This window comes from Merops nubicus, unplaced genomic scaffold (assembly GCF_000691845.1).
Source record: "Merops nubicus isolate BGI_N331 unplaced genomic scaffold, ASM69184v1 scaffold51964, whole genome shotgun sequence".
NCBI classification, from domain to species: Eukaryota; Metazoa; Chordata; class Aves; order Coraciiformes; family Meropidae; genus Merops; species Merops nubicus.
The window spans coordinates 8,087-24,223 of record NW_008607280.1 but is presented as its reverse complement, the minus strand read 5'-3'; the positions used below and the strand labels follow the sequence as shown (position 1 = coordinate 24,223).

General features: G+C 38.9%; 1 protein-coding gene across 1 annotated transcript; it reads right to left on the bottom strand.

Annotated features, from left to right (window-relative positions):
* Nucleotides 1-5,489: 5,489 nt before the first annotated feature.
* PPM1F (protein phosphatase, Mg2+/Mn2+ dependent, 1F) lies at nt 5,490-14,111 on the bottom strand. The gene is made up of 6 exons (XM_008939876.1): nt 13,940-14,111; nt 9,888-10,087; nt 9,083-9,271; nt 7,853-7,996; nt 6,794-6,887; nt 5,490-5,863 (listed from the first exon to the last, which is right to left on the bottom strand). The coding sequence occupies exons 1-6, from the start codon at nt 14,109-14,111 to the stop codon at nt 5,490-5,492; spliced, it is 1,173 nt and encodes a 390-aa protein (XP_008938124.1).
* Between the last annotated feature and the right edge of the window lie 2,026 nt (nt 14,112-16,137).

Here is a 16,137-nt window from a genome sequence, read left to right as displayed (position 1 = left end):
TTAGAAATCAAAAAAATACATTAAACCCAACCAAAACATATGCAGAAAGTGTCTGTCTTAGCTCTTAGAGCTGTTAGTGCTGTAAAACAAATACTCCACAGGGCTGGCTGTTTTAGCAGCTTGATTTAGGAAAGCAGGGAGGACTGGTCTCCTGGGGTTTGGTGCTGTCAGTTTTAAAGGTTATGACTAGCTTGGCAGAAAACTGATGGTTTTCCAGCACAACTATTCAAATGCAATCAGACCTGCTGTAACCACGTGTTTCAAGAGAATACGTAACGTAGCTCAGATTGGGAAGTTTTGCCCTCATTTGAAAGCTCATTTTTCTCCCTCTCCAACACTTTGTGAAGGACATTTTGTGCATCAGGAATTGTTTGCTCCTGAAAAGGGAGGATGGGCCTTTATCTCCTAGAAGGATTTCATCTGACAGCAAAGACCCAATTGTAAAAGGGACAGTAATAGAGCTAAACAGGAAATTTAATTCAGGCTTAACTAGAGCTAAATTAGATATGCATCATCTGTAGTCTGCTCTGTTGTGGCTAACATCCCCCCACCTTCTCCCTAAAGCATTTGCTTGATACTTCAGTACTATAAGAAGAGAAATAGACCACGTCTGGTGCTGTGCATGAAATACCTGCATCCACAAGAATACGAATAATTTAACCAACAGAGTCTCACACAAAGAGTGGAGCTGCAATCTTAATTTAGACTTCAAGCAGCTCAACTGTCAGTGCCCTTTACAGATAGCGGGTATTTACTGCTTACCCTTTGTGCAGCGCCATTTAGAAACACCTACAGTCCTCAACCTCTTGTTTTGGAAGCACCTTTTTGTTATTTTTTAAAGAATTGCCTGTGAGGGATTTTTCAAGCCCAAACAGCTGCTTTAAGCTATCAGCTGAAAATAGGTTTTCCAGTGCAGACAGCCAACTTATCTCCAGAACCCAGAAAGCAAGAGAAGCACTTTTCCAACATCCAACCAAAAAAAAGGGAAATTTTAGTGTCTTTTCATGACAGAAAGTTAATAGCACTGGAAATGCTTTTAAAAAGAGCAGTATCTCATCTGACTTTGAATTCAGATAAGTGTCTATTAAATACTATTAAAGTCATCACTGTGATTAACACTATTCAACTGCCAGCTCTGCTGTAACCACTCCGTACCCAATTACTCATCTTAGGAGAGCTCACCAGCCATATCGATTCATTAACACACTTGATGGCATTTACTGTGGCAGCAGTTGCACAGTGACCAGTAACTGCATGTACTGAATGCTCCTTCTTAGCCCCACCTTACATATAAGGATGTTTAGAAAAAGCCATTTAGTAGCATTAGCTTCCAAGAGAGTGTTGAGGGGTTACAGTAAGTCATCTCAGATGCTTTTAGTGTGATTCCTTCCTTGGCTGTTTGAAGACACATTTACCACATCTGAGTTTTGCCTTTTTAATGGGTGTGCTTCTCATTCTTCCAAGCACTGGTATTTCACTTCAAAGAACTGACATTTTAGCTCTATTTTCCAGCCCACTTCCTTTTTAAAATAGGCATTAATAATACTTAAACACATTCCTGTCTCTCTCACTCCTCCATCACTCAGAGGGTGGATTTCACTTTTACATCTCCCTCTGTTCTAAAAATTTTCCTGCATTTCTATCCTCTGTATTCTCAAAAAAATCTCCAAATCAACCCTCCAACAAACATAATTCGTAAAATTGCAATCTTGTCTACATCAGACCAGAAGACTTTGCTCTCTTAGGTATGTTTCTTTGTAGGAGAGGGTGGGGCAGGGAAAGCAAGGTAGAAGTACAAATTACCCATAAGCAAAAGAGATGCTGGATTCCCACTAAGCAGGATGACTAAAGCTAGTTTTCAGTCAAGCACAATACAAGAATTTAAGTGTGCTTCAATTTAAAATGCAGGCTCCTTTAATATGCAATTTTTCTGATGCTGGGTGATAAAATGCAGCAGCAGACATTCATCTCAAGTCTAGTAAAATATGAAAATACTTTCATTTTTCATTGAACACTTGTCTTGAATCCTTCAGCAAACTTATACAGCTTCAAAGATTTCTGCTAGACTCAAGAATTGTTTTTGTAGGCCTTCAGAAAGACAACAAAGGGAACAGGCCAATTAGTCAAATTGTCATTAGTCAATTTGACATCAGTGGACATTGGTCACTATATTGTAGATGACACTGGAAAGGCACATAGGGGCAAAAGCATTCTCTCACCAAAATAATACATTTTTTTTTTATGAAACAAAAATTGGAGGCTGCCTTGCCATGCCAAGGGTAAGACCATCCTGATGACCACTTACAATAGAATTTGAAAAGTGCACTTCCAAAATCCATACTTGCATCCTGTATTATTCTTTCTTTAGCAAATTCAAATCAAATTGCAATGTTTGGGTTTCAGTTAAAAAAAAGGGGGTTTTCACAGGTTTTATCAGGCTATCAAGAATATATGTCTCCAAAGCCAGTTTTCCCCCAAACAGTGTGTGTACATATGTCTGTGTGTAGATGACACATTAAGACTTATTTGTTCCAGTGATAAGATACAAACTGCCATCTTTGACCCAGTTAAAACTCCTATAGACCTGACTGGACTTCTTAAAGCTAGTAAGAAGCCTCTGAAAATTAGAGAAATATTTTTCATCCCCACTGAAATCTGCATGAGTTCCCAAAGACCATTCACACACATCCACTTACATCTCAAAGAAACAAGGCACCAGGTCATTCAGAATGAAAACAGCTATGCAAGAGAACAGCTTCTCAAAATGCACAATTTCTTCCCTAGAACATAGCTTGAGAATTAAATTTTTTGATTACCACAGACAGCTTTCCAAGGGCCTGTTTAGCTCTCATGAAAAATAAATCTATCCAATTTGAAACAAAAAATTATAATCTCACATAGCTTTATGTATCTATCAAAAGGCTTATGACTTTGTTTCCTCTGTAACGCAAACCCGCCCCAAAAAGGTTGAAATAAAAGGACCGTTAAAAAGAATTTGCCTTGTTCATTTCCCTCCATGTTCCAGAAAATTTGGCAAATTTCAGAAACTAAACCATACTGTGATCTTAGCAAAATTTTACACCTCCCTTCGTGAATACAATAGCTTCCCCCTCTCCTGATAAACCTCAGATAGCAGTGAAATCAAACAATGCTGTTTAATTCTTACTGTATGAATAACGAGAACTATTTCCAAGACAGCAAGAGGCACTAGTGGTCATCAGAGTTTAGCACAACACTGAGTAACTGGGTTAGAAATCAAAGAGATAGGAGAAGGTAAATCTTAAGGGATTACTATGCAAATCTAAAGGCTTCCTTAATTGAAGTATGTTCACTACAAAAATTAACACCTACTCTACTAGGCTGCCATCGCTGAAAGCCTTCCCCACTTATTTCAGGGCAACAAAATTTAGTATGGAAAAGTGCTTGCAACCTTTTCAGAGGAAAAGCTCCTGTTGTTACTCAGCAAAACAGGGAGGTCACTGTCTGAACTGCTCTGTAATGAGACAGTAGCTCACCAAGGGGTTTCTATGTTGAACCATACGATCATCCACAGTAATTCAGAAAAAAACCTCAAAGCACTCTGGTAACTGCATTACCCCACTCTAGCTGACGACTCAGAGGCACTATGGACATAAACAGTGCTGCTCTGTTCTTCCTGTTAGCCATCTCAACTCCTCCACCTTAATGTTGCTTAGGGAAGAAAATTATGTTCAATACATTTTAATCAACAGGACTGACATATTCCAATGCCACATGCTTCTAAATTAGACACACAATCTTGCTGCCACATGTAAAGCATTTGTTGTTTAGATACAGAACTTACTAACACATGTACCATTGAGCCTTCAGATCTTGTTGAGACCTGCTAGCCAGGCTAGCATGGCAAGGCAAAACACAACCAAAGGCTCTAGCACATAATGGATATAACAGCTGCACAACATACACATTAAGATTCTTTCATCCTGACCTTAGCTTCACATCCCCTTAGAAAGTTACTTAGACCGAAAAAGATCACAAAGTAGGGTCAAATTAACCATCTATTAATTAGAAAACTGTTACTAAACTGTTTCCAGTTTGTGTTATTAAATTTTCTTGTGAAGGCCAGAAGTGTATTTGTTTTTAAATGAAAGTCATGATGACTCAGATTTTTACTTTATGATTGACTAACTGGAGCTTTTTGCATGGGGCAGGCAATAAGTCACAGTAAATATTGTGAAGCTTTTACTACAAGCCACAAGGTTTGGCAACAATGAAAGAGATGTTTTCTTGAAACCCAGTTCCCATGAAAATCATTCACAAAAATTAAACATTTAAGTGCATTAGACATTAGTATTAATGAAATAAAAAAGTCACATTTTAAAAACACTGTAAAGTGGCTCATCAGAATATGACAGGAAGCCAGCAATCCTCGGGTGAAATATTTAAGGCACTTGAGGGTAGTCAGTTTTTAGAACCAGATAATAAAGACACAGCCACTTTAAAATTCTAATTTAAATAAAAACCACAACAAAAAGTAACACTGAAAAAAACTTCCTCCAATTGTAAAGTTCAGTAAATAAACACTTAGAATAAAAATAAAATTCTCATTTGTTATAGTACACAAAAAAACCATGGTAGAAAATAGAGCATATTGAACTGCTAGAACATACATATTGTAAAGATCTCTCAAATACAACAATAAGGGTCCTTTCTTTTCAGGTTGCCAAATAGCCAATAAAGCACGTTTATTAGGGAGAAACGACCCAGTGCAGTTAAATATTGGATTCCAGTTTATAAACCAGAGCATCCCAGAAAGCAGCTGATTTTGGATCATTTTGCCTGGGATACTCCTGTTTACCTTTCTTGCTCTTTTCCCGCAGCATTCAGTTTCATTTTCTCCTCTCCATACACAAAAAATTCAACATCTCTGAAAAAAGAGGCTGCATCATTCTTGTAATATCATCTTTGGTACAGAACAAAAGCAACTTACGGAGCATAACGGCGTCACCCAGCCGCTCACGCACCACGCCTGACCCTACAGACCGCACAGAGTGAGGAGCCTTCCTCTGACAGCTGCTCTCCTCCAATCTTCCGACTGACATCACAGTTAAACACAACATACAGCATTCTGTTTAAGCGCTAGTTTAAATTTTCATTCACAATTCACAAACAGGCATTCTCACCCATTAGCTTATACATATTATGGTTTCTTACCACTTCCAGGGCAGAGGGATATGACCAGCAGCCCTGGGACACACTTTAGAAGTCTGCTCCCAGAGATGAAATAGCTGTACAAACCTCCTCCACGTCTGCTCAGTGTTCTTTGAAAGGAGGGGAAAGGAAGGAAAAGACAAATGGGAACTCACTGAAAGGAGTCTTGCCTTTCTGTTAAATGTTTGTCTGTCATCTTTTTTTCCTGACGTGTTTTCCCTATTGTATTAGACGCTTCTTCAGTGGAAAGCGGTTCCTTACATGAACTTACTTGAACATTCTGGATTAAGCACATTTTGTCACTGTGTGGCTGCTGCCTCACAGCTGAGGAAGTTAAACGGTGAGCTCCGAGCATCATCACCAGCCTCATGACTCTTAGGGTCTCTGAGACAGTCTGCCAAGATGTCCTGAGGATCCCTCAAGAACACCACTACAACAGTGATGTTATCACTGGATCCATTCTCCTTCGCAGCAGCCACCAGTCTTTCTGCTGCATTGAGACCCACTCCTTTCGTTTCCATTAAATGATCTAGGACCAAGTCTACAACCTCATATGGCTTGACAGCATCAAAGAATCCATCGCAGGCTAGAAGCAAGTAATCTTCAGAACCAGTCAGATCAAATGAATCTCCATCTGCATCCCCAGAAATGTAGGGTTTCTGACATATGTCACCTAAGACAAACAATCAAAACAAAGGCTTTATTACTCCAAATCTAAACAGTTACTTCTCCCACCAATTTCTTTTACGATCCTCAAGAACAGCCAGATCATATTCCAGAGTTACCTGATACAGGACAAGAGTAATGAAAAGCTATAGACTAAGCATGAAAGGCCTTTATTTCTTTAAGAGTACTTGAAGCTTAGCTGTCCAGATATACAGCACAATGTCATAAGAATCTGCTCATTGTGTTTACTACTTCAGTTTAATATGGACATACTCATTACACATTGCTTGCTATTGGTCCAAATAGTATTATACAAATTTAATTGGATTCCATTCATACATTACAGTTACCTAGTGTACTTGCCCAGGGTCTTTTATCTTTTTGCCCTAGTTGGTGAGTATCAAAGTAAGCTCATTTAATAAGATTCTGAATGATACAATTAAAATGCACTAAGTTGCTGGATATATGTGATTTGAAGGAGAATGTAGCAATCTGACTTAGGAATTGCAGTCAGGAGAAAGATACATTAAAGTGGACAAAAACCCTACAAAGAACACATTCAGACAATGGCTAGACGAACATTTATTACTTACTCCACTTTCACAAATTAAACACTCTGTTTGTTAAGGTACTGTAGAACACCACAGTATCAAATATGTTTACAGGAAGCAAAAGACTTAGAAGTATAAAAGAGTTAGGACTGTCATGGCTAGTATAAAATAAAACAACATTCTGTGCTTATGGTAAAATCAGTAAGATCTATAGCTGCGGGCTACGTAAGTTCCATAGGTGTATGGGAGCCTTATGGCAAAGCCAGTAAGAGTGGTTTACTATTGGGCTGATGCTGAGCAAGTCACCACTTACAGTAAACAGTCTCAGGTGGTGTGTTTCAATCACATTTAATTTGAACTATACTCATTCTGATGGTTTATCTTACCAATGGCTCTGGAAACAGCCAAGGTCCCATTAACCCGCCAGCAGTCCATGTAGGTTACACAACCACCCAGAGTCTCAATACGTGCTCTCTCATCCTGAAAAATAGTAGAAGACAAATTTTATACTGAAAGCTCTACCCGTGGCTTTACCGACCTTGTTGTTATCCAATTGAAGAGGAAAAAAAGACAAAAAAACAAACCAAGAGCTGCTTCAGCTTCTGTATTTATATAAGGAATATAGCAAACACACATACCAGAATCTAGCTCTGACACATGCACTTAAGATTACTGGAAACAACCCATCTTTGCAACCATACCATGGCTTGTCCACAAAAAAAAGCACAATTCTGAAGTTTTTGTATCATCATATTCTTTCCCATATTGATGGGTATCTTTTCCTGCTGCTTCTCCCACACCATATAGCAATTAGGCAAACACATAAATATTTGGCATAATATACAAGATAACTAGACTAGGTAACAACAGCATTTGCTCCTAATTTGCTTTGACTACTCAGTTGTTACAAATATTCATGCTATGAAGGCAAAGGGTCATGCAATGCTATCTAATTTGCAAGAACCAACTTCATGTAATGAAATACAATACCTGGCTATTTAGAAAATATAGAAAACATGACACACTTTAAGCCAGTTGGGCTAATAGTAGGTTATCTCTAGCTTGTGAATGACGGTAGAGTATATTATGAAAGACTTAGACTATGCTAACATTTTAAATAGCTATTAGTCTCAAATGAATAAGTTCATTTATAAGAGGCAGTATTAAATTGACACAAAAAATCCTGAGAATTTTTAATCATGACTAATTTTGAAAAGATGGTCTGAGCAGGAACTGAAGTCAGGACTATCAGTACCATCAGTACTTTCAAGGGGGCACAGTTGTAGGGATCACCTTTTCAAGACATGGGAGTGGATGGAAAGAAATTGCCAATTCCTTGAATCCTACCATACAATATATGTAATTATATAAAGCATCAAACACTTTAAAAGGCTTAAAAGAGAATCTGACAACACATGCAAGAGAAAAAAAAACGTCAGACTTACTTCTCTTTCTGGTTTGTGAGGTTCCATTAATGTCACAGCTTTTCCTTGCTGCACAAGCATTACCTGCGAGTCCCCTAGCCATGCTATGTGTAGCTTGCTCCCTACAATCAATGCAGATACACCTGTTGTACCACTCCGCAGCTTCTACAGAAGAAAATGAAAAGGTGTTAGGTGAATATTCAACAAGCTCTACTAGGTTACACAGCAATATCGTAAACTTAGGTTTAATCACACGTAAATGCAGCAGAGTCACAATTTAGGTACCTGAAAATAGGTACAAGATATTAGACAGACTAGAAATAAACTGTTTACATTTTCTAATACGCAGACAGCTAATACAGCCTCTGTTACATACTTCTGTCTCTGCTATTAAATCCAAAAGTGATCTAGGAATCTAAGACCTATATTGTTCAAAACATAGAGACGGTCAGAAAAGAAAGAGAACCTGAATTTCAGTAGTATGAACATTTCACAAACACACACAGGTCTCCCCAGTCTCTTTCACGTCCTTCACTCTGCCACTAGCAACTACAGACACCTTACTCTGCATACTTCCCCTTATCCTTGGGTATTTAAATGAAGATGTCAACAAAGGAATCTAACTGTCCTAAATTCCCTGTAAAGATTAGTTAGGGTCAGACTTCACAAAGATGCTGGTCCCTCTTTTGTACTTCACTGACAGAAATTAATATATTGACAATGAATACTTCCATATTTAGTTACTGCTATAATACAGGAGTTCTCATTAAACTGCAAAATACACCCTTCTCCTATTATGTAGATTTGAAGAAAGAATGTGCATCACACCAACCTGATTCAAAGCTGAGCAATAAGCTTAATAAACTGAGGAGTCTGCTTTAAATCACAGAATACATTTTTAATCTTACAACCACCTGTGACATAAATGGTGGGACAACAGAACATCTAGAGGCTGCCTAATTCAGGCAGAGAGGCAGCAGAGTTTTCTCTCAAATAATTGGTACATCAGGATCATTTAAACCACTTAACACTTCTTTTCAATCACTTGTCTTGAACTTACAAGCACTGTCATTTTGTTTTTCCTCAGCAAACAAAATAATTTGATCAAAGAAAGCCTTTACATGTAGCATAATTTCATAAAGAAGTCAGTGATTTGAAGAAACTACTGCCAGAATTTTCTGCAGAATCCTATGTTGTCCAACAGTTCTCAGTGTTATTTAAATACAATGGAATTAATGTCTACCCACTCACCTCTCTTTTGGCTTTGAAAAGAAACATTTCATCTGTCTTCTGGAAAGAGCATTTCAAGGCCTCAGCTGGATTCTTAACAATCTCTTCGTGTAGCCCAACATTTACATGTAAATGGCTTGCTGAGTAAGTGGCAGCATCCACTCCACCATGGCCATCAAATACCGCAAAGAAAGCGCGATCAACATCATCCTTTGAGAGGAGGAGAGCGAGGAAGACATATGCAGGGTTAAAAACAAAACAGCTCATACACTGGAACCAACAAGCAAAGATTCTTTATTCTGGGCTTCCTTCTATATAACATTGCATAGGTAAGGGCAATTTAAGTAAGTTTACCCCTGTGCCAAATGGATAAAATAGGTACTCTGCAGTGGAATTACTTTGTTTGCTGTTAGTCATTTAATATCCTTGAAAATAATCTGGAATTGAAACAGCAGCCAGCTGGTTATGTAGTCCCACTGGAGCTTCATTAATTGGCACTTGTACAACTGCTCTTTTCCCCTCTTTTCTTAATATATCAGTTACATCACAAGCATATTGTAACTCCAGCAACACCATGCTAGGTGAGCCTCTGGTCTCCCTCTATCACGTAGGACATGAAACCAAGGTCACGAGATCCTTCTTTATCAAGGCAGTAGTTAGCTCCCAGCAATCTGAGTCAGTAAGTCCTTGCTCCAGCAGAGATGCGATAAATAACTTGTGGCAACAAATTCTTACCATTTCACAGATCATCCATCCCAAGGTCATTGTGTTTACAGCAACGTTGAAAAGCTAACCAACTGGCCTCCCCACTTTTGTCCAGACTTACTGTTAAGCCAAACAGCTGGTTGAACTCTGGGAGCAGCACGTGGCGGTCCTCCATCTTCCGTCGCGTGTTGCGGATGGCGTGGACAGAAGCAAGTAGGAACCGCTTCAGAGGTCTCAGAGGTGGAAACTGCTTCTGCCACTCAGAGCAAACCTCCCGAAGCTTGTTAAAGAAGCAGCGCTGCAACGACTCTCCATCCAGCACTGACAGCACAAAGACAAAACAGTAAGTTCTGTGCCCTATTTTCCTACATTACACCATCTTTTGGCATGTCTTCCCTTCAAATTTCTTCTCCTTCAAGCTACATACATTCAACACTCTGTCTTGAATTGGCTCTACAAGAATTAAAATAGGCTCCTGAAAATACTGCGGAGAGAAAGTTGCAGTGGAAAACAGCATAACATAAAGGATAAGAGCAGCTTCTTTACTTACTAGTTCTCGTTCAAAATGGAGTTTATCAAGCAGGTGATTACATTAAAAAAATCATAAGACCTCAAAATTACTCTGGCATATTAGACATAAATATTACTAGTATCTAGGTAAAATGCACAAGATACAATGGCAGGAGTGCACCCCCTACCAGAGCAGAAAAACAAAAATACAACCAAAAGCAAAACCATAGAGAATCAAGCAGGCACAAAAGCCTTCAAGATAAGAGATTGATGTTGTCTTGGACACAAAGGTTGAAAAAGCATTAGCTTGGTTTTGGGTCAGGTTATGTCCTACTGAACCACTTTCACCGGAACAAGGTAGTCTGAGAATGTTTTGCTGAGCTCAATAGCTCAACTCCTAGTTGAACTGAACAGATCAGAATTTTAAGCTGTTATGTTTTTAAATACACATGGTTGTAAGAGCTAGGGGCACAGAAGAACATTTCTGCCACTTCCTTGCTTTGTCATTACAGAGCAGAACTGTAAACACCCATTGAGCACAGTGTGAAAAGCTCTGGCCAGACACTCAAATCTGTTTCTGGGTAGGTCCCAAAGATCAATTAATCCAAACTTATTGTTCATCAGACTGAATAGTTTGGTGCTTGGCATTGTGTCCAGCTTTACAACACAGACTCTCTCAGAATCGGTAATAATTTAAAGTTTTGTTGTATGAGTAAGAACCCTGCCACAATGCTAAATCAACCAACTTCAAAATCCATTTAAATGATCATCTATAGAGCAAAAATAATTTGCTGGTCACTAACGTGTTTCCTGAAGAGCTGTAGTGCATAAAGTACCTCTCCCATTTAGTTAACACTGCTACATTAAAGCTTCCCTGGAATTCGTTTTTATAACTCCTGGTTCGCAAGCATTTCTTTTTCTCAGCAACACTGGATGGCCAGCTTCAGATGCACTTCTGGGCCTGGAGTATTGAAAGCTTAATTTTAAACACAGATCTTTGATTAGCAGTCATTACATATTAACTAAAACTACTTTTGGTTTGCTTAATATGCAGATATGAATGAGTAGGATATTAAAATCCTTTAAATATTAAGTCATGCTATATACAAATACAATTAAATAGCAATAGCAAAGTCTAAGATGCTGTCCTATTATTTTACATATGTGTAAATGTCTTGACTAATACTGACCAGAAGATCTGGACACACATTGCTGTGTCAATATTAAGGTTGTGAAATCCAACACAGAATGCAGTACCTTAACACCAGAAATTCTTCTGCAGTATACCACATCAAACAGTAGTACTCATATAGGCACACATACGTACCTTGCTTTTATATAACCACTTTTCTTTCATTCCAAGAATGTTGGGGTTTTTTTTTGCCAGAGAGCTACTATTGCAATGCAGGAAGACAGAGTCCGTTCTGTGCTGTAGCACAAGGAACAGATATCTTCCTAGTTGTACTCCCAAAGTGATGTAATAACAATGACAAGATTGGGAAAAAAAGTACAGTCCAAATGTGCAAAGAAATTAATACCTTTAAAGTATATATTCCTTGCTAAGATTAGGCAATGCAAGTACCTGAAGAATAAGTAGATTTCCAAAATGTTCAGTAGTGGAATGGGGAACAGCAATTGGAACTAAATGACAATATTTGATCTAAACGACAATGGTGACAAGAACCAACAAACGTAATTTCCACTTATTTGTTCCTGTCTATTTTAAAGACGGTTTCAATCATCAGAACAGGGAAGGTTATGGGGCATTTGTCATGAAGGAGTGGTGAGAAAGAACCTGAACCAGTTCAAAATGGAACTTATCTAAGGATTTTCTGATTTTGCCTGCACTATGTCAAAAATAGGCTCCAATCCACTATCTTTAATGCCTTTAGAATAAAACAGCAGCGTGAAGCACTGTGCAAGTGTCACCAGTATAACCTAACCATCCACGATTATAGAGACTTTATATGCTTGTGACAAAAAAAATGTCCCTGTCCTAAACAAGTTCTTCATTACTCATTGTTTCTAAACATTATAATTTCTTAGCCACTCAGATGTGGCTCTGTAAGTGAAGGTCCATGGACCCAAGATTTTTGTACAACCCAGAACTAGAAATTATAATCCTAGGCTTGCAAATACATAGCAGTTCACATCTTACATTACTGCTACAGTTCACCTCAAAGATAAATACATGGGAGTCAGTGAAGAGTTCACAGCAGAGTGACTGCAAGATGCTCTGATGACCAATATCCAGCTTCTTTGTGAAATACTTGTGCTGAAAACCTACCTGATTATCTCATGTGGGTTTCAATAGGCTATTCCTTATTCCCCTATAAAGGTTGAGCAATAGCAAGTAAAGACATTACTGGAGCACAAAGCCACAATGCAGTAAGCTACAATTCTCTCTGATGTCAGGGAGAAGCTTTTATATCACTTTTGACAACAGGACATTTTACCACATGCCATATGGTCACTGCTGCAAACATACCAAACATTTGGGTAGTGTTTGGTTTACAGTTGTTCTTGATGATCTTAAAGGTTTCTTCCAACTTAAATGATTCTATTATAATATAGAGCTTCTAGTTAGGGAAGATGAGTATCTTGATCTCCTCCAGTTTCCCCTGCACAAAGCCATGCTCTAGTACTGCTGCCTCTGCCTCTATTTGCTTACAACTGCAGTGAGTTAATCCCACAAAGCTCTTCTTTTGCCAGCTACTCATCTTGGGTAGCATTTTGCTCCAGGTGGGGTTAATTGCCCTGAAATCTGTGAGACCTCCATTTTTCCATCTTCAACTCTGCCTGCATTCTGCTCTACTTAAATTCTTGGCACTAGGACTGAAAGTTTTATGAAGTCTAATGTTAAACACTTGAGCATGTAAGTGCAATAGGACCATCTGTTACACAAGGCACAAACCCAGCACTCAGTCACTAAGGTCTGTTCTCTCCAATTCACTCAGGAGAAAATGCAGGCATCAGGCAGAATACATAGGCATCAGGGTCTCCATCCCTCAGCATCCCATCTTTATAGGGGAAGGTGGGAGAAGAAGAAATAGTCAATGAACACAGAGGCTGCTGAGAATCTTGCCAAGAGAAAGATGTGGAGGTTCAGGATGTTCAGGTTGTGAATGGGCCACACGTCTCAAAATCTTATTCCCCAGAACAGACGAAAGCAAGATGGATTATGTGGATGAATGTAAGGTGTCAGTGCAGCTGCATTTGTGATGATGCCAACATAAAAACACAGGAGTAATCAGCTAAGGTCCATCTACCAAAGGAAAAAGGGCTCTTAAAAAATAGAAAAGGTTATCAGCTTAAGATAAGAAATGAAACAGTTCAATTTGAGTGAAATTATCCACTGATAATAAGAAAAGTTCTTAACTAGCTCAGTTCAGGAAGCACAGTAGATGTAGGCATTAGTTCTTTTTCCAGAAAGCAAACCCACACAGTCAGTCCAAGGTTCTAGACACAATGTTTGCATCTTGCCCACAACACTAGCATAGCTACCTCTCATCCCACAGATACCCAGCAGGAGCAAATAAAGTTCTGCTCACTGCTCCCTGCCAGACTGCCTAACCAAATATTCTGGGAAACATTTCAAAACACTCAAGTCTTCCAACAGCCAGCCTCTGGGAAAACCACAGAAGGAAAAAAAAGTATACTTACAGGTGAACCTTTCCTCATTTCCTTCTCCCTCTGTTTCCACACTTTGCTGCTTAAATTCAGTCAAGTCTGTTTGGAGAACTCCATCAACTGCAGCATGGATCAGTGATGCTGCAAGAAGTGGTGAAACACCTCTGCTGGTAAGAAAAAGAAGGGAAAGCAAAACAGACAGCATTAGTTTAAACTTATCTGCAACCTCACTGTTTATGACTAGTGACCTCAGAATCAGAAAGCATTACAGACAATCAGTAATTTCAACTTAATTAAACTAGTAGAGGAAATTATATGTTCCATATTTATTCATACAAATCTTTAGTAAGACCTTAAGAGTTAGACAGCTGCTTTCTCAAGAAAGCAAAGAGGAAGTGGATGAATCATGTTTTCAAACTGTTGCCTCACACTCCAGTCACAGATGGTACCTCCTTCTCCTGAGCTCTCAGATGGGAACTGTTACCTTCAATTCCAGCCTCTGAACACAAACACATTGTTTCTACCCACTACACAACCTTTCTTGGTGGCAGTCAACTGTCTCACCACAGACAGTATCAGGATCTCCTCATTGTGGTACACAGAAATCTCCAAAAAGGTTACTTGAGACTCCAGTTCCCTTCCCTCTACAATAAAAGTCACGCTCAGTACTAACCTACAGCCCTTTAATCCTCAGTTTCTCCTGAGTGGAAGTTGCCCAAAGAAATAACCCAGGAAAAAGGTGCAAAGAGTTGGCACTGGGGACTACAATAAGAAAAAAACTCCAAGACTTGTGATTCAGATGAAGTTTTTATGTAATCATCTAGAAGACAATAACAGTACACGACCTATGCGACCTCTCCTTTTTAATCAATGCTTTGTACTTGCTATAATACTTTTGAATCTGTAAACAAATAATCCAACTTTACAATGGGACTATTAGAAAACTGTTTTATATTCACATGGCAGGCACTAACAATTACACTATATAACACACATTCCAGGCATTTTCTAGGAGCACAACAAAGAATAAGCGTGGACATCCATAAAAAGCATTTTGTTCATGGAGCGTTTGATATCCACAAAGTATCAATTATAAAACCAAAGCAAACAGCACATTAAGGCACTTGCAGCAAGTCAAGGACAAGAATTTGTTTTGCCAGGAAACATTTAGAAAGTCCTGCATAAAACTGATTTGCTCCAGAGTAAGAAATGGTGGAAGGAACTGGTCTCTGCATACGTTCAACAGAGATGACTGGTTTTGTTCATACAGAAGAGCAGGGAGGAGAAGACCATGAGGTTTTAGATCCCAGTGACAACAAGTTAAAATGCATTTTGCCATTGTGTTTCTGAAAGAAAGGCCTTGTGGTATCGTCACAGCCATGTATGAGTACCTCCTGTGGCAGCAAACAGAGAGCATTGTGTCAGACAGCAGGCTGCTAATAGAAGCATGTTTTATGCTATGCATTCTCTAACTGTGATGGCTTATTTTAATGAGTCATTTTGGTACTTCTAATAGATGGCAACGTGTCTGCAGTCCTTTCAGTGCTAGCTACAGTCATATCACAGTAAGGAAAGGTAGAAATTGGCTTTTTATTTTTCCTCTTTTGAGACTAATATGTTTAGGAGTGTCAGTTCTCTTCTACCCAAGTCAAACGTAACAATGCCTGCTCATAATCACTCTAACAGACCACCTTTTAAAAGGTCAGGGGAGAAGCACATCTGAAACAGATATGGCAACTCCCCCTCCAAATCCTGCTTCCTGTTTTTCCTTTTATAGGTGGAAAAGAACGGAATACGAAAATACAAGCCACACAAACAAGGTCAGATGAACAGCCAATGCTGCCGAGAGTCAGAAGCTTTAGTTAAAGTAGGTTTCAACTTCAAGAACAGAGACAAAAAAAATATTAAGTGAAACAGCTATGCTTTTAAATGCACAGTGAGAACCACAGCTTCAGTCATCTTCAGAATTTCTGAGCTATGCTGGGAGAGAAAATCAAATCTAGCCTGGGTTTCCAGCTCAGCATCAGAAGAGGGCTTAATGCTTTGATTTTAAACTTCGTAGACTTCTGCCTTCCCAAGCCCCGACTGGCTGAACTGAGTCCATAAGAAAAAAAAAAAAGGTTTAAACAAAAGGCAGTATACTTGGTGCTCTAATGCCTGTAACAAAGAAAAGGTTTACCAGTTATGTCACATCCTTCAACTTTTTCCAGTTGCCACCCAGTTCCTAAAAA